Consider the following 16,492-nt stretch of genomic DNA (forward strand, 5'->3'; position numbering starts at 1 on the left):
GCTACCGTCTAAGATCTTAAAAACGGAAAATCGGGATCTGACGAAGCTTCAGTCCTAAAAGCCGACTCCCCTAGCAACAGCCGCACCGCAAGTCTCGCCGTAACTCCAAAGGACACCGGGATCTGTTACCGACGCTCACCGAAACGAGTTCAGGTTAAGATCCAATAAATTCAGAGTCACCTGCATCTTAACTCCGTGAAAGCATGAAAGCATAGGAAGCAAAGGAAAATGAGTGAAGAGGGTGGAGGGGTGCTTCCGACACCGGTAAACACCGGGCCGGAGCTAGAGGATTTAAGTCTTCGGTGTCTTCGGTCTTTCTCTTTCTCCTTCAGTAAAAGGTTTTTTCTCCAGGTTTTTGAGCTTCTTTTTACATATACCCATCTATATCTAGAACAATTACTAAATATGCCATTGGTATGTCTTATAAAAATATGCAACGATACAATATAAACCTCCCTGTTGTATTGTTTTATATGTGAGCTCTTTCAAACGTGATTTTCACCTGCCACTGGGACCACTACTCTGTTGATTTCTATCAATGAGCACATATAATCGCTGAGCTGATCTTTTACAGTTGCTTAACATTCTATTCCTGCACAAGCATATTATTGTAAGAGAAGGTAAAATATAGAACACTACCATTAATAAAATATAGAACACTAACATCACGTTAAGGAAAACATTACGTTCAATGACTATTGCAAATTTTTTCAATTGTAACATTAGCAGATGATTTCAGAACAAGCTATATTATGAATTATGTTCACATGGTCATGATCACAGGTCAAGAAACTATGCAATATAAATTTACATTCCTATAATTTTATTTTATTTTCATTTTTCTACCCTATTTTCCTTTTACAAGTTTCTGTCAATTCGAGTAGGATAGACCGGAGAATATTACTGCATTACTAAAGGTGATATTTTGATTTAAACCCCCCATAATAAATGTACTGTCTTATTTAACAATTCATTTTAGGAAGATTTTAAACAGTCATAATGACTATGCAATATTTTATGCATCACACAAGGTCACCACATAAATTGTGATCTCAGATGAGTCAATCAACCCACAAAATAAGGAAACATAGGATAAATTTTCATTAAGATTTCATATTTTTTTAAGTTTGGCTTTGTCAACACGTCAAAATTATAGTCAATGCTTAGAGATATCTTCCAGAGTTTAAATGGCAAGAAATTTTGGAATAAGTATATTCATCGTCTACTGTAATTCCTAATAAAATAATATTTTAAATCGGTAATTGAGTAAATCATGCCAAATCAATTATTTTATTAATTTGCATAAGAATAGCCAATCTTTCAACGTATTTAAGGACCGTGGTAAGAACAAAACTTAGCTTCTCCCCCTAAGTTAAACCTCTACATTCACCCACTAATAGAAATTAGTTAATTAAGATTTGATATCTCTTAAAAAAAGAAACCAAGTAATAAGAATTTAATGAAATAAAATTATGTTTTTAGATAAATAAAAAATAGTAGCAATTATAAAAAAAAAATTATTATAGTATTGATAAATCCGTCCAAAAATACTGAACCCTATATCCTAAATTCTAAATACTAAACCCTAAATCTTTGGGGAAAGTCTGAACCCTTGGGCAAATCTTATACTCTAAATCGTTAATTTTAAACCCTAAACCTTACTCTTAATCATAAACCATAATATTAAACCTTAAATTCTAAACACGAAACCCTAAACCCTGAACTCTTTGACAAATATTAAATCATAAACTCTTAATCCTAAATCATGACCATTTTGGAATTTAGGATTTAGGGTTAGTATTAGGGGTTATGATTTATGGTTTAGGGATTAGGATTTAGTTTATGATTTAAGGTTTGGTTTAAATTTAAGGGTTTAGTGTATAGGATTTGCCCAAGGGTTCAGGCTTTTCCCAAGGGTTTAGGGTTTAGTATTTAGAATTTAAGATTTAGGGTTTAGAATTTAGGGTTTAGGGTTTAGTATTTTTTGATGGATTTATCAATATTAAAAAAAAATATTTTTTTGATAATTGCTATGTTTTTTATTTATCTGAAAACATAATTTTATTTCATTAAATTCTTATTACTTGGTTTCTTTTTTAAGAGATATCAAATCTCAATTAACTAATTCCTATTGGTGGGTGAATGTAGAGGTTCACCTTAGGGGATGAAAGTAAGTTTTGTTCCCGTGGTAATATATAGTTAATTACATAATTAACTTTCCTTAGAACTCCTATTACACTAATGGGGTCTCCTGTTCAGTTCTATATAAACAAAAACTTAGTTGCTTCTAACCTACCATCTCTTATTACAAACATAATGAGATGATACTCACTATCTTCTTTTTGTTGACATTATGACCTTATCATGACAAGGTGGATTCAAGCATGTGACAAACATTAAAGTATTTTCCAAAAATATTTTTGAACCTGATGATGTTCTAGAAATCTAGACTTTCAGACTGAGGTAATACAATTTCTATTTTGATTTTTATAGCTAATTGTGTTTTTACATGAACTGATAACTTGATTTGTTCATAATAGGATTCCAAACATTGCGTACCGAAGACAAGTTTCATATAAGTTTGGTTATAATATTAGTTCATTGGGTCGTTTACTTATATTTTATTGATTTCAAATTTTATAATTTTCTTATGTTTGGTTGAATTTTAAACTCATTATTTATGGTTTTATTAATATGCTTATGTTTATTACTCACCTAAATTTTCTATACTTTGAGCAGTACAGACATTAACATAAGTTGTTAACAAGTTTAGTTTAACCTTACAAAAAGTTCAAGAAACTTTATTCACCATTTACGGGTGGGAGGCAATTTGCACCACCAGGAAAAACCTTCTTTTAGAGATCTGTTAAAAAGCATAAATCCATTTTGTATAAATAGTCGGTAGACAGAATTTGAACATATTTAAAAAACTGAGATGCTAGGTTTTACAAGTGATATCGTTGAAGAGACATAAGCAAAACTATATTTTAGAAAGGTAGCTTCAGTAGCCTGTCATTAACCTAAATATCTTTTGGATTTTTTCTTCAATCCTCCAATATATTAAGGGCCAGCTGAGTATATCGGGCGGTAAGTGCGACCATCCCAGTGCTCATACCTAATTTCTTTTTTTTGAAATTTTATGTTAAATTTACATATATAATAGTACATTAAAATAAATATAATTTAATAAAAACATAACAATGTAAAATAAATTAACTTCTTACAAAGTTTAAATAAAAAATAAATGTAATTTTTAGAAAAAAAATTAATAGTTATAGGATACAAAAAAAAAATTAGTGGGGTTTAATTTTTTCTTTGCACTAAGACCCATCATAGTATTGAGCCGGTCCTGGATCTATTTTGATACTTGGTTAGAATCTATTGCAATGGTGTTAATATGTTATCCAAGCTTTAATAGAATATATATCGATTCATTATCTAACAAAAAAAAGTAAACAATTGTGGTACCAATTAACAAATTAAGATGAAGAGAGTAAAAATCAATTCATCGCAACTCTACCAAAATCTGAGAAACGTATATCAGATTGATAAGAAGATTGTAATAAATACCTCGGTTTATGTGAATTAGAAATTCTTCAATTCAAGTTGTGTATCACATCGTGGAATCCTAATCCCATTTTGTTATTTTTTCTCTTCAAAGATAAGGATGTATAATTTTTTATGTAAGTTTAGGAATTGTAATAATTTACTAAAAGGCTTGGCTTCTAGGCTAAATATAAACAAATGAGCCTTAATATTAACCCTGCCAAAAAATGAAAATGGGTTTCAAATATTGATTTCATAAACCAATTATTAAAATTTTTTGATACTATAATTATTAAATAACCGTATTCGATTTTTTTTCTTATAACTTTTATAAAAATGAGCATGTCCCTATCAAATGGAACAGTTAGTTTTGTAATTTATAATGCAGGTAAAATAAAATCAATATTATTATTCGTAATTTATATAAATGTTAGTAACTATATATATATAATAATTTTACCCCGCGTTTTTGCGCGGATCTCATCCTAGTTATTATATTATTACCGAGAATCATGCATAGATTGGCAACATAAGTTGCAATAAAGTCAAATGAAAAAAAAATGAAGTGCACTTTATTCAAATTTCCTTGTTCAAATTGGATGACTCAGTATTTGATTGACCCTGTTGAAAAGTGTAATCCCTCACTAACTGTTAGTGTGATGCATGCGTTAGTTTGGTTTGTTTGTTAGTATTATTTCATGTAACTCCACTTGCATCGGAAAAGTCTTGTATTTCAAGAAATCTCACTTGCAAGTTTCAAATAGCAGAGAAAAACTTATTGAAAGGAATTCTACAAACACAGCAGGCTTAATGCTTTGTCTCAAGGCAAAGACATGTCTAAGCTAACTGAAGAAAAAAAAGCAAGAGTTACAGAAACTTTTGTGTTTTGTGAGCCAATAAAAAACTGCCAGACTGTCAGAAAAAAAAAAGAAAACACAGCTTGGTTCCACTCTCGGGAAAGCTTCAAGATCTCATTTCTTCCCACCACCGGAAACGTTGAACTTAAAGAAAATGATATCTCCATCCTGGACAACATATGTTTTCCCCTCCTGTCGGTATTTCCCTGCGCCCTGCATTAGTTTATAGGGGATTCAAATTAGACTCCACTGTCAAATCCGTGCATTTTCATCAGCATGCGGTTAATTTTAACCATGCCACCACATCTTCAACGAGAATATAGTGTGCATGAGTGAGAGCTTCCTTAACATCTTCAAGTATGTTTTCAGAGGCTACTTACTTAAAGAAATAGGAGGAAATGGAGTTTTACACAAGTACCTTGACTGCAGTTTCATTGCCAAGTTCCTTGAGATCCTCAAATTTCATGACCTGTTATGTCAACAACAACATTGGAATAAACCAAGCATTCAAATTATTGTATAGATAACAAAGAGAAAAGAGAAGAAGGCAACCTCGGCACAAATAAAACCTCTCTCAAAATCAGTATGAATAGCGCCAGCAGCTTGAGGAGCCTTTGACTGACGTCTTATTTGCCAGCACTTTACCTGGAAACCAAAATTACATTGGTGGATGTAGTTTTAGATCCATCAGATTCCAGCAAATCGCAAATACTTAGCACTTTACACTACCAAAAGGTTCACTACAGAAAAATAATGCTCAGAAGACCATCTCAGATTAAAGCGAGTTATGAAGACAAGTAAATTACTAGTAAAGTGGGATTGAAATACCTCATCAGGTCCTGCTGTAAAGAAATATATGAGGTTAATGGCTGAAAATCCAGTTTTGATGATCCTCGGAAGAGCACTGTCAAAAGAGGCAAACAGGATCATTAGAATCACTTGAATGGGTAGGGAGATTCATAAAGAAACAAAACATCTTCAGGCGCACTAACCTTTGCAGTTTGTTCTCCTCACAATACTTTGCTGCTTCGTCTGGGAGCATATCAGCGAGACTCCTTTCAAAAACACCACTGAAAGGAATCATAATATCAGCACCGTGTTCCTGAACCCTACATAAACACATGAAACAAATAGATTTGGTTTAGAAGAAGTATGATAAGGGAAGGAGATACAAGAAATTTGTGTAGAGAGGGCAAAAACGTTAACTCATTATTCAACATAGTTTGTGAAAGGATATATGTAATTTACCAAGCATGAATCTTAGGCAAGAACTTGTTTTTCTTCCTCTGGTAGTCTCTCTCATTCATGTTAATCTGGCAAGTTAAAATTTGAGAGCAATCAGTGATCATAAAAAAGACCAAACAACATGCCTTTATACTTATTACGCTGAGATAAAAAAGTGAAACAAACTTGTAAAGCATAGAGATTAGAAAAGCTAAGGAATAATTATAAGTTAAACAGTATTAACAAAGAAAAAAGACAGTATGCCTCTACATCTTGTAAGCTAAGCCAAGCCAAGAGGATTTATTGAAATAAAATTGCCGAGCATAGATAGAAAAAAATGATTATTGAAGAATACTAACCAAGTAAACGACAGGCTTAGCGGAAAGCAATTGGAAAGTGTTCAAAATCTCGATATCAGCTGCTTTCCAGTCCCCAAAACGGACATCTTTTCCTTCTTCCAGCCAAGCTTTAACCTATACCAAAGAAAAACAGTCATTTATCGGCCAATTTATATAATTAATGACCAATAAAACACAGAACAAAGAATGCAATGGGATAAAGTTTAATAAGCAAGCAAACCTTAAGCAAGAGGTCAAGTTCAACTTTGAGGGCCTTGTCATTGCTCCTCTTCATGCTCTTCTCCACATCTTCAACCTTCTTTTTAATGAACTCAATATCCTAAAGTTTACCCAAACAACAATGGATGAAAAGTCATTAAGATGCGAGGATTTCATATGAGTTGAGAGATACATAAGAAGATGTCAAAATATCTGTATTGGAATAGACCTTAAGTCGCAATTCTTCAGTAATGGTCTCCAAATCTCTAACAGGATCAACGATATCATCCACATGAATAATATCAGGATCTTCAAACGCACCTGCACATGTTTATTCAGAGAAATTAAACAAACCAGAATCACCAATTTCACCTAAAAAAATGACAATTAAAAAACTAAGCCGTAGTCATACGCAAAACATGGAAGATGCCATCAACAGCACGGATATGGGACAAGAAGTTGTTCCCAAGACCCTGGCCTTCATGAGCGCCTCTAACAAGCCCAGCAATGTCATGTATTTCCAAGAAAGCTGGAATCTGATGATGCAAACTCACAAACAGAAGAAGTCGTCAGCTTTGAGCAACGGTTTTAAATTAATCATCATTTTTTCAGTAGTAAACTAACTTACCTCACTCTTAGGCTTGTATAATTGGCAAAGCCAATCGAACCTCTCGTCGGGGATATTCACGCGCGCCTCGTTAGGCTCGATGGTACAGAAGGGGAAGTTCTCAGCTGGGATCGAAAGCTTCGTGAGTGTGTTGAATAGAGTAGACTTCCCCACGTTTGGCAGCCCAACCTGCGATTCCACGGAACAAAAAATCCAAAAGTGAATTATTACATCGATCTAAGGTTCGATTGATTAAAAGAGAGAGAGAGAGATGGATTACGATTCCGATCTTGAGGTGAGAAGAGAAACGGCCGAGAATAGGCCTCTCTACGGGACCTGCATCCTTTGCTTTCGCTTTCGGAGGCATATTCTCGAGCTTGGAAATGAAGCTGAGCTTAGGAGAGAGAGAGAGATTCTAGGGTTTTGGCTGATCCAAGCTACACGCCGACCGCTAAAAAGAGGAGGAGAGGAGATTGATTGCTCATCTGGTTTACGGACCGGTCTTTATTGGACCGACATTTCCCGGTTTACTTCCAACCGTTGCGGGATATTATGTTAACCAGTTGTGGACAAAGTAAACCGAAGTAATTCGATTCTTGCCAAAATTTACTAAAAAGACCTTAACCTTATGGTTTGCTGCAATTTAAGCAAGGATTTTCCATCCACAATCATCTATACAGTTTCTGGTTTCTGTTGCCATGCCTGTGGAAGATCTCAATTTATTACATGCTTGTCTTTGCGGAGATCCCATGATCCAATGAGCTGGCCTCCAGCTCCGGGTATGCTAAACATGTTATCTATCTTGGAAAACATGACACGAGAGGAGAAGAAGCAAGGATTGTCGATTCTGATGTTGAACCACTCGGAGGAAGTGGGTCTGCAAAAGCTGAGTTGAGGTCCCAAGAACTTGACAGCCACAACACAGTCTTCTTCCTCTGAAGATGGTGAGAACAAGGACACGTTGGTGATGATTTGGGTTTGGCAATGAGGCAGAGTTACAATGGGAGGGAGATGCGTTATGGATCTGAAACAGATGCAACCGGGTTTAGATCATCTTGGAGACGCAGAATGCCTACGCCATGCAACAAAGAGGCTACCCAGCCATGAGAGGACCCGATCGTTACCGTTGTATCACTACAACTGCCTTCTTAAAATTCACTAGCCAGCCATGGGGTGATAGGATCATTAATATCGTTATACACCAACTCAAAAGGCGCCACTTTGTCCAAGAAAGGAGACTTGCTAGTAGCATATGCAAAACTTTCTCACAATCTTTGTTGTCTTCTTAACGATATCAGCTTTCCTGGTTTTTAAAATGTTTGGTAGTGCATGTTTTCACAATCACAGGTCTGGTTTATGTATCATAAGTTATGGAGTTGTATTGAAAGAACAAGAGCTCTAGCTTTGTTGGGTTCAATCCAATGACGTTACAAGCTTAAATGCAACATATCCAATGAAAAAAAAAAACGGTTCGTGTTCTCGATAATTTGAATATCATTATTACCTTAGGTAGCGTAAAGATGATTTTCCAACATGAAGACTGCAGACAAATAACATGAGCGTCTGTAGTCCAACGGTTAGGATAATTGCCTTCCAAGCAATAGACCCGGGTTCGACTCCCGGCAGACGCATTAATTTTAAAATTAAAACAGTTCTTTTTTAGCAAAAAAAAAAGAGACTGCAGACAACTAGGTTTGCTAAAGTTTCTGGGTCTCTAACATCCTGCAGTGATCACAATTTTATAATTAAATTCCAAACTTATCCATTTTAGTGTTTATATTGTACTATGTAAGCTAACTACTGTAACATTTCATAATCAAGTAGAGGCATTTCATTTTTGATCGGTTATGGCAGTTCTAAATGTTGGCATGATGACACTGCGAAAATATTAAGGTTTTGTTTTTAGTATTCAAGGATGATCCTGATATAAGACCATGAAAAGGTTTGGTCTTTTTAAAAAAAAAAAAAAATGTCTTGCTTTTAGGTATCAAACAAATTGGTTTGATACTTTGATATCTCAATATTATCATTGAATGATCAGCTCATGATATTATGGGATTTGCCAGATCGGTGTACAAAATATATAAGTTGTGTGGCATTTTCAAGAACAACATTGGTTCATTTTCCAGATGGGATGCTGAATTCTCTCCTTTCTCATGACATTCATCCCAATAGTATCTGTGAAGTGGTTCAGAGTTTAACAAATAAAAAACAAACTAAAGAAAGGATTCCAGATTTATATGTGATAAATCTTAACAAATACTTAGAAAGAGCAGTCTTTGTTTCCATTTTGTCAAGTCTCCATGGCCTGAGCCTCTGACGCATGCTCGCGGTTTTGTAAATTAGATTCCTAAGATTTCAGTTAAAAAGGGTCAGATATTCAACAAGCCATCAAAGCCATTTACTTGTCTCTCAAGGAACATAAACCATATATGAGATGATCAAATCCTAACCTCAAGCACTAGCTGATGTTACAAAAGAATAGTAGAACATAATCGTAAAGACGTAAACCTCCCGTTATTGATCTGAACCGAAGCTAACAAAAGTCAAAACCGAAAGACTCTAGAATCCGGTTATCTCTAACCAAGCCCATCCTTCACACTACTATGATTTTGGCAGTTATATAATACAGTTAGCCCGTAACGAACTTTAAAAGACTCCAAGAAAGATTGACTTATCTCTCTGTAACAACCTACTTCGCCGCCGATTCAATTCTCCGATGGCAACCTCAAGCCATCTCCTCCTCCTCTTCCTTATCTCCACCGTCTCATTTCTCACTCCCGCCGCTTTCCTTCCCTCCCTCACGCCGCGAGATCAGCAACACGCAGACAGAATCATCCAAGCGATGATCGGAGCCGGCGAGTTCCGCGACTGGGCCGCCGATTTCCTCTCCGCCGTCGACGACCAGTTCGGAATCCCCCTCTCCGCCACCATCTTCATCCCCAGCGACTTCGACGCCGCCGGCATCTCCTCCTCCTCCTCCTCCGACGGCGGCGAAACCAGCACCGGTCATCTCTCCGTCGCCTACCACATCGTTCCTCAGCGACTCTCCTTCGCCGACCTCCGTATCTTGCAGCCTCTCTCTCGCCTCCCGACTCTCCTCCCCGGAAACTCCATCGTCGTCACCAACAACTCCGTTTCCGATTTCACCGTCGACGGCGTCCTCGTCTCCGAGCCGGATCTTTTCCTCTCTTCTTCGATCGCGATCCACGGTGTCGCCTCGCCGCTTGATTTCTCTCGTTACGGAGGAGACTTCGAAAACGTTGGTGGTGATACTGCTTTGGCCGATAGTCTCCGCCCTTTGTCTCAGCGCCGTCGTCGTCGTCGTCAACGTCTTCCTGATGGATTCGACTACAATCGAACCTCTGCTTCTTCCGTCTCCGTCGCACATCTCTCGACAAGCTCCTTCTTCTTGCTCCCGTTGGCTATGGCTCTGTTCTGACTCTTGCATTTTTCACTTTTAGTCCTTGAACTTTTCTAATTTTCAAGATTCTGTACATAATATTTTTCAGTTTTAGTCCTTGAAGTTTTCTAACTTTCAAGATTTTGTACATAATCTTTGTAACTCGAGCTTGCGTATTCCATTAATGGCAGCCGCATTTTGATACTGAAGTTTTGTTATATTCTATAGTTTCGAAGAAGAATTTTGTATTATTTATAAATATATCGCCTAAGCGAAAGAATCGAACTTTATTGTTCCTAGTTTACACTTCTAACACTAAGGTTAGGTTATTTGTTCAGTTAAGCAAAAATGAACAAAAGATTCTGAATAAATGGTCCCAAAGAATCACAGAGAAATTAACTTCTTCTATCTAAAAGGTTGGAACAGTCTTGTCGCTATTTGAGCTTCTCTTCTACATCAAATCTACTCCGAAAAGCTTTCCTTTGGTACAGTTTGATGAAATGAAGTGATCTTTTGACTCGGAATGAGTTTGGTTCTTGTGGCTCCAGTACTCTACGAGTTTATGGTTTGGGTCAAGAGCTTCAATGGCCTGTAGAGAGATAGTTAAGTTGTGTAAAGAGTTGAGTTTATGAGAAGGTTCTAAAGAAGGAAGAGTTGGAATTTATAATTTACCTGAACTATAGACGGTGAGAGGAAACCAAACATTTGAAGCCCGTTGATACTTTCAAACCGCGGTAAAATAGGAAGACCAAGATTTGTGGATGTATCTTTCACTCTCTGCAACACCATTTCCCAGCATTGTTGAGCAGAGACATTGAAGAAGCACTCTTCTGGAGATTCTTCCAGAGTAACCTGAAGAGGAAGAAAAAATCAGGTGTTGAAGATTCAGTTTTTATCCAATAGAATGGAAAGGTTTTTATACCCTGAACAATGGACCCATGAGTCCTGCATCCAAAACCTCGGAGATGTAACTGCTTATTCTTGTCGGATCAAGCACGTTGTAGAACTTGACACGACTCGTGAATCCTATAAAAGTTGTAAAAATGCCGAAAACTTGTACCTTTTGGGAATATAGAATGCTTGTTGCACCAAAGCTTTCCAAAACTCAAGAAACCGAGGTTTATAGGCTCGACCGATACATCAAAGTTCTCCGAAGCGTTTAACTCGCCACTGGTGCTGACCTCTTCTTTCAGGTCTAGGTCAATATTTAAATCAAACGAACCCTTCTTCTCCTCGCTGATAACTGAACCAGTCTTATTCTGATCTTCATCACTGTGTTCAATACCTAACAACACCTTGGAAACCCATATCTTTAAATCGTCCATTTCTCCTTCCAATGCTCTGACCAACGACCTTAACTCATCCATGGTGTAACGGACAAGGACGAACCTATCCTTGTCTTCACATGAACATAGATCGTCCGAGTGTCTAAGGCAGGCGTATTCTTCGGGAGAGCACTTGCAGCCAGAAGCAGAGAGATGCAAATCATAAAAACATGACAAGCATTCCCTTTCACTGTTTGAATCAAAGTCCTTCTCCATCTTCACCAAGCTCGACGAACCAAGATCTCCAAGTCTTTCCTCTTCCATCCGTAACCGAGCCTATAGACATTTTTAAAAATCTCTATAAATTAATAATATTGGAAATACACTAAAATTATAATTATTTATTAATTTATAGAAATTATTAAATTATCGATATACTAATTGAACCAAAAACTCAACTCGGGACTATAAAATTATATTAATTTATAGAGATTTTTAATGTATATTAATTTATCTACTATTAATTTAAAGATGTTATACCGTAATTAAACATTTTTGAAAAGTAGAAACAATAAGTATTGACCTCTTTTTTTTAACATTACCTGAATAGCGTTGGTAAGTGTACCGTTCTTCCCACAGTAACTCTTCCATCTCAAGTTCGTTCTACTTTCCTTTATTACCACAGAAGAAGCTGAGAGTTCCCAAAGAGCCTTTACAGCTTCATAAGCCGCTCCGAGGAGAAGCTTGTCATGAGAAAGAGAAGTCTTCCTCGTCTCTTCACTGTAAAGTTCCACAGCGTTCTGTCCATGAGCCAACCAATCAACCGGAGCTACGTTAACCGCTTCCGCGCAGTTGAAACCGCAGTTGAATCCAGCATGGTAAGCCCTAGGGAACGTCAGTACATACTCCCCTGCGTTCTGAACCACACGGTAAACTTTGACTCCTTCATCTTTCAGGATCGAAGGAGAAAACTGAGTAACCAGACCATGAAGTAGATCAGGCTGTTCTTCAAACAGATCAGGTAGATGTTTCCTCATCGCCTTCTCGAGTGACGTTGCATTGCTTCCTGGAACACCGTACCATACTTTTGGCTCCCCAAAGTGATGATAGTTCAGTGAGTATAGATGATGGTCCTCCACATGCTGAGGAAGAAAAAAATGGTCAACCATGTGACCTAATCACTGGGGCCCGCTATAAAAAACTTCATAAAATATTTAAAAAGTGTACTTACCCAACAAAAGGAAGAAAAACACATTCCAACGTAGAGCCATGGGACTAGAACTCCAGAGATATCACAGTCCTCGAAAGAGAGTACAGAGCCAGGGAGACGCGGTAAGTTATTCAAGTTCCAGTTAGATACTACGTACTGATCAATATCTATATCCCCTTTCTTGTAAAATCCGCTTCCAAGTACCCTGTTCTCCAAGTCAGCTCCATAGTATACCTGAAACAAGCCAAAAAAAAAAACATTAACAATAATGTCCTTATTTATTTATTGGTGAAAATGGTATGCTTCTATCTATATATACCTCCACTTCATCTGTTGGCTGCTCCACTATCCGCCAGTATTCTCCTTCTACCTCCTCCACAGACGGACAATCCTTCTTCTCGAAGTATGCGTCTTTAAAATACAGAGCTCTCTCAAACTCTTCCAGAGTGAAGTCTGAACCAGAGTTAAAGCCAAACTTCTCTTCTGCCTCAGGAGAGGAAGCAGGTTCAGAGGGAGAAGAGCCAGAGCCAGATCGTCTCTTAGAGGAACCCGTTCTCGAGTTTCTTCTCCGTTTACGTTTCCTGCTCTTGGGTTTCCTCTTCTTCATAGGCTCCCGGTTCTGAAGCAGGTCCACGGTCTGAATCCGTGTGGGGAACTTTGTATGCTCCCATATGCTTTTTTCCTTAAGCCGGCAAGGAGGTTTCCATGTGGATGGTGGGATGATTCGACAGATACCATACGGCTCGGCTAGTGGACGTATCTTTTCTATGTAAGCAAGTGTATCTTCAAACTCCTAATAACCTCAATAAAAGAAGACGAACTCAAAACATGAACAAGAAAAGAAAAAAAAAAGATTTCAAGAAGCAATGAGTATACCTCTAATGATGGTGAGAAAACAGGAGCTTCATCTACGATTGGTCTTTGCGCTTCATCAGGTAACCATCTAGCAAGAACCTTGACAATATACAAAAAAAAACATGTAAGAATTAAACACTCTGGATTGCAAGCATCATATAAAAAGAATTAATACTATTTTACCTTTCGATGACGTGGACTAGTAGGTGGTTGTTCCATGTTAGTGTCTTTGTCCGTATCCTTGTCTGTAGGATGATTCTTTAAAGACATATCCTGTTTTTAGTGGAATCAATGTAAAAGTGGTTAGAGACTGTGTGACCAGATCAAATAAACACTAAAAAAATGAAGAACAGAGTACCCAAAGCATTCCAGAATTCAACATAAACGAATTAAATAAAGAAAAAAAAAGGGATGATTAGGTATTTCCAAAGATCCGAATATAATGTAGACACAGCTAATCAAGAATCTCTATACTGTTGTTTGATTCAAACAGATAGATATATGAGGTTATGATCTTGAGTGATTTAACAATAATTAATAAACCTCACAAAAAAAACGATTGATTCAATTATCCATCAGATACGAGTTAATATCGAAAGTTAACCTCGTTGATCTGAGAATCACTGAGATGTTCCATAAGAGAAGCTAAGTTTCTGGGACTGAGTGAGAGAAAGAGCCAACGAAACTGTAGAAAAAAAACACAGCAGAAGATATTGAAAACCAATGTTATCAATACAAGAATAGATTAATCAAAAGACCTAACCCTAAAACTGAATGCAGGGGAGCAACAACAATACCACCAATCAATCACATAGAAACGAGTTTGAGGATTTCATAAGATATTTTATATATTTTGCAGATTTTGTTTACCTATATATCTTGCAAACGAGAGAAAGTGCTTCGAAGTTTTCTTTTCTTTTCTTTTTTTTTCCTAACTAATGCTTGAGAAATTGAATTTTGCAGTTATATACCCAAATCTGGGAAATTAAATGAAAAAACTAGATCTCGATCCGCACAACCGTGCGGGTTTTCTTTTCATTTTTATATGTATATATATTTATTTAGATCATTAGTAGTATACATTTTAAATTTTAATCATATATTTAAATATTTATAAAGCTATTTCAAATACAATAATATATAGTTTGCATGTTATAAATAATCAACTGTTTAAACCGTCGTACGTATTTGTTGCTTCTTATTATATATTTATCTTATTGTATTTGCATTTAGTTATTAAACATATTAATATGTGCATGAAAAACATATTTGATAATTATTTTTTATTTAATTGATGTTAAATTTTTACCCGTCTTTTAAAGCTGGACTTTAGCAGTATTTTCTATGTTTATTCATTTTACACAATATATATTATTATATCTACAAAAGTGAAAGATATGTTAATTTTTATACATGTAGTATATAGTCTGCTAAAGTTAAGCCGCTCTGTCATATTATATTTTTACATAAATATTTTCTTTTTATGAAAATAAAATTTAGAATTTTATCAATTTAATATAATTTTATCATATTAAGTTCAATATGATAAAAAAATTAACATGATTGATTGTGATTATATAACAGATAAAAATAAGATATAATATTTTATTTTTCATTTTATAAAAATAGCTGAATATATTAATGTATAATAATATTTCAAAACTAATTACGGAATTTGTTAAAATATTTACATATAATTTTGAAAATTAAGATCTTTTTAAAAGATTTTTCGAAATTTAAAATATATATATTTAAAATTTAAATGAAAAGATATCAAAGATATTATGATTAAAGTAGTTCAAAGATTAATAATGATTAAAAATATAGTGTGACCAAGTCTAGTAGATAGTCCATTTTTAAGAAAATCACACATGAATTAGAAATCATGACTTCTGTTTTAATATAATAGACGATATTGTTAATTATTTGGACATTTGGAAGTCGGCCAAAGAAGTTAAGAATTGTATATAATAGTCGAGTGAAATATAATAAGGTGGTTGCAAATATTATAAGAATTGAAGAAAATAAAGTTTGAAAGTAAATTGTTCGAGTACTATGAAGAATGCTGTTGCTTTTTATTTTTCTATGAGTTTAATTACTTATAGAGTTTATTTAACTCGATGTTCGTACAGGTCAAATAAGCTAAGGGTGGGTTTCAGATTATAAGCAATTTATTCCATATTGTACGTGAATCAGTTTGGTAACGTAATCTTTTGTAATTGTAATTTATTTAGGAAACTAATAAATACACGAAAAAGACAAACATAACTAAATAATAGGTTTGTTTAATTTAATGAATTTTTTCAGTGGCATTGAATTGTAAATATTTTGTAAGTTTAAGGGTATTTTCATATGTGTACTTCTGTTTTAATAAAGTAGATAATCAATTGACCTAGCTTAGTGACGACGAATCTGAACGAAAACAGAAAATAAATAAATAAATCTTAACATTTAGTGACCAAAAAAAACAGAAAATAAATAAATAAATACAAAAACCGAACTTAACCAGGAATAGGAACCCACAAATCGACAGAATATTTTTTTATTAATGTAATAAGAAAGGTAATGTTGAAACGAGTTGAGTTCACCTCAAAACGAACGGCTGAGATTCTTGCCATTTTCTCTGATTTAACGCTTCTTCTTTTCCATAAAATATGCAATTTATCAAATAAATCGAATTTTTTTTAGAAAAAAATAGAAATAATGATTCGAACAAAAAGATTCGGTATATGCAATTTATCAAATAATTCGATTTTGAAAATTTGGATAAGTGCACTTCAATAAGATTATAATTTGAAAAATACACTTTTGTTTAAGTTTTTGGAAAACTACACTTATTTATATATAAACTTACTAAATTGCCCAATCTTAATATATTTTAATTTGTATTAAACATTTTTTTAAAAATTGTTTAAAAAACCCGTTAGAGAATCTACATAATATCTTTTTATAAGTTTTCTTGTAGTAC

The 16,492-nt window shown here is 35.0% G+C and overlaps 3 protein-coding genes and 1 non-coding gene across 7 annotated transcripts; 2 read left to right on the forward strand and 2 right to left on the reverse strand.

Annotated features, from left to right (window-relative positions):
- Window positions 1-4,307: 4,307 nt before the first annotated feature.
- Window positions 4,308-7,257, reverse strand: LOC130498371 (obg-like ATPase 1). Its single transcript, XM_056991693.1, has 12 exons — window positions 7,072-7,257; window positions 6,813-6,980; window positions 6,597-6,720; window positions 6,414-6,505; window positions 6,207-6,305; window positions 5,987-6,100; window positions 5,652-5,716; window positions 5,396-5,512; window positions 5,232-5,307; window positions 4,956-5,048; window positions 4,822-4,872; window positions 4,308-4,616 (listed from the first exon to the last, which is right to left on the reverse strand). Exons 1-12 carry the CDS (start codon window positions 7,156-7,158, stop codon window positions 4,518-4,520), a joined length of 1,185 nt encoding a protein of 394 aa, XP_056847673.1. The 5' UTR covers window positions 7,159-7,257; the 3' UTR covers window positions 4,308-4,517.
- A 1,093-nt stretch (window positions 7,258-8,350) lies between these two features.
- On the forward strand, window positions 8,351-8,422 carry TRNAG-UCC (transfer RNA glycine (anticodon UCC)). The gene has a single exon. It is a non-coding gene; the product is annotated as a tRNA-Gly (tRNA).
- Window positions 8,423-9,470: 1,048 nt separating this feature from the next.
- LOC108819562 (uncharacterized) lies at window positions 9,471-10,366 on the forward strand. The gene has a single exon (XM_018592624.2). The coding sequence runs from the start codon at window positions 9,511-9,513 to the stop codon at window positions 10,231-10,233; it is 723 nt and encodes a 240-aa protein (XP_018448126.2). The 5' UTR covers window positions 9,471-9,510; the 3' UTR covers window positions 10,234-10,366.
- Window positions 10,367-10,487: 121 nt separating this feature from the next.
- LOC108819561 (lysine-specific demethylase JMJ18-like) lies at window positions 10,488-14,501 on the reverse strand. 4 transcript variants are annotated; one of them, XM_018592622.2, is made up of 11 exons: window positions 14,395-14,501; window positions 14,129-14,209; window positions 13,708-13,797; window positions 13,546-13,623; window positions 12,989-13,462; window positions 12,691-12,903; window positions 12,062-12,601; window positions 11,255-11,795; window positions 11,117-11,220; window positions 10,867-11,046; window positions 10,488-10,783 (listed from the first exon to the last, which is right to left on the reverse strand). In XM_018592622.2, exons 2-11 carry the CDS (start codon window positions 14,159-14,161, stop codon window positions 10,646-10,648), a joined length of 2,391 nt encoding a protein of 796 aa, XP_018448124.2. In that variant the 5' UTR covers window positions 14,162-14,209; window positions 14,395-14,501; the 3' UTR covers window positions 10,488-10,645. The 4 variants fall into 4 exon arrangements, with proteins under 4 accessions (XP_018448124.2, XP_018448125.2, XP_056847523.1 ...); XM_018592623.2 differs by lacking the exon at window positions 14,395-14,501 and adding an exon at window positions 14,288-14,340; XM_056991543.1 differs by lacking the exon at window positions 14,395-14,501 and adding an exon at window positions 14,322-14,339.
- Between the last annotated feature and the right edge of the window lie 1,991 nt (window positions 14,502-16,492).

The sequence above is a fragment of the Raphanus sativus genome, chromosome 8 (assembly GCF_000801105.2).
Source record: "Raphanus sativus cultivar WK10039 chromosome 8, ASM80110v3, whole genome shotgun sequence".
In the NCBI taxonomy this organism is placed as follows: domain Eukaryota; kingdom Viridiplantae; phylum Streptophyta; class Magnoliopsida; order Brassicales; family Brassicaceae; genus Raphanus; species Raphanus sativus.

What these genes read in the sequence shown, in the direction of transcription:
- LOC130498371 (XM_056991693.1), bottom strand. Translation starts at nt 7,158, where the DNA reads ATGCCTCCGAAAGCGAAAGCAAAGGATGCAGGTCCCGTAGAGAGGCCT. An exon ending in CTCACCTCAAGATCGGAATC is followed by an intron (nt 6,981 to 7,071) that starts GTAATCCATCTC and finishes GTGGAATCGCAG; the next exon opens with GTTGGGCTGCCAAACGTGGG. An exon ending in CTGAAGAATTGCGACTTAAG is followed by an intron (nt 6,306 to 6,413) that starts GTCTATTCCAAT and finishes GGTAAACTTTAG; the next exon opens with GATATTGAGTTCATTAAAAA.
- LOC108819562 (XM_018592624.2), top strand. Translation starts at nt 9,511, where the DNA reads ATGGCAACCTCAAGCCATCTCCTCCTCCTCTTCCTTATCTCCACCGTC.
- LOC108819561 (XM_018592622.2), bottom strand. Translation starts at nt 14,161, where the DNA reads ATGGAACATCTCAGTGATTCTCAGATCAACGAG. An exon ending in GTGATTCTCAGATCAACGAG is followed by an intron (nt 13,798 to 14,128) that starts GTTAACTTTCGA and finishes CACTAAAAACAG; the next exon opens with GATATGTCTTTAAAGAATCA. An exon ending in CACTTACCAACGCTATTCAG is followed by an intron (nt 11,796 to 12,061) that starts GTAATGTTAAAA and finishes AAATGTCTATAG; the next exon opens with GCTCGGTTACGGATGGAAGA.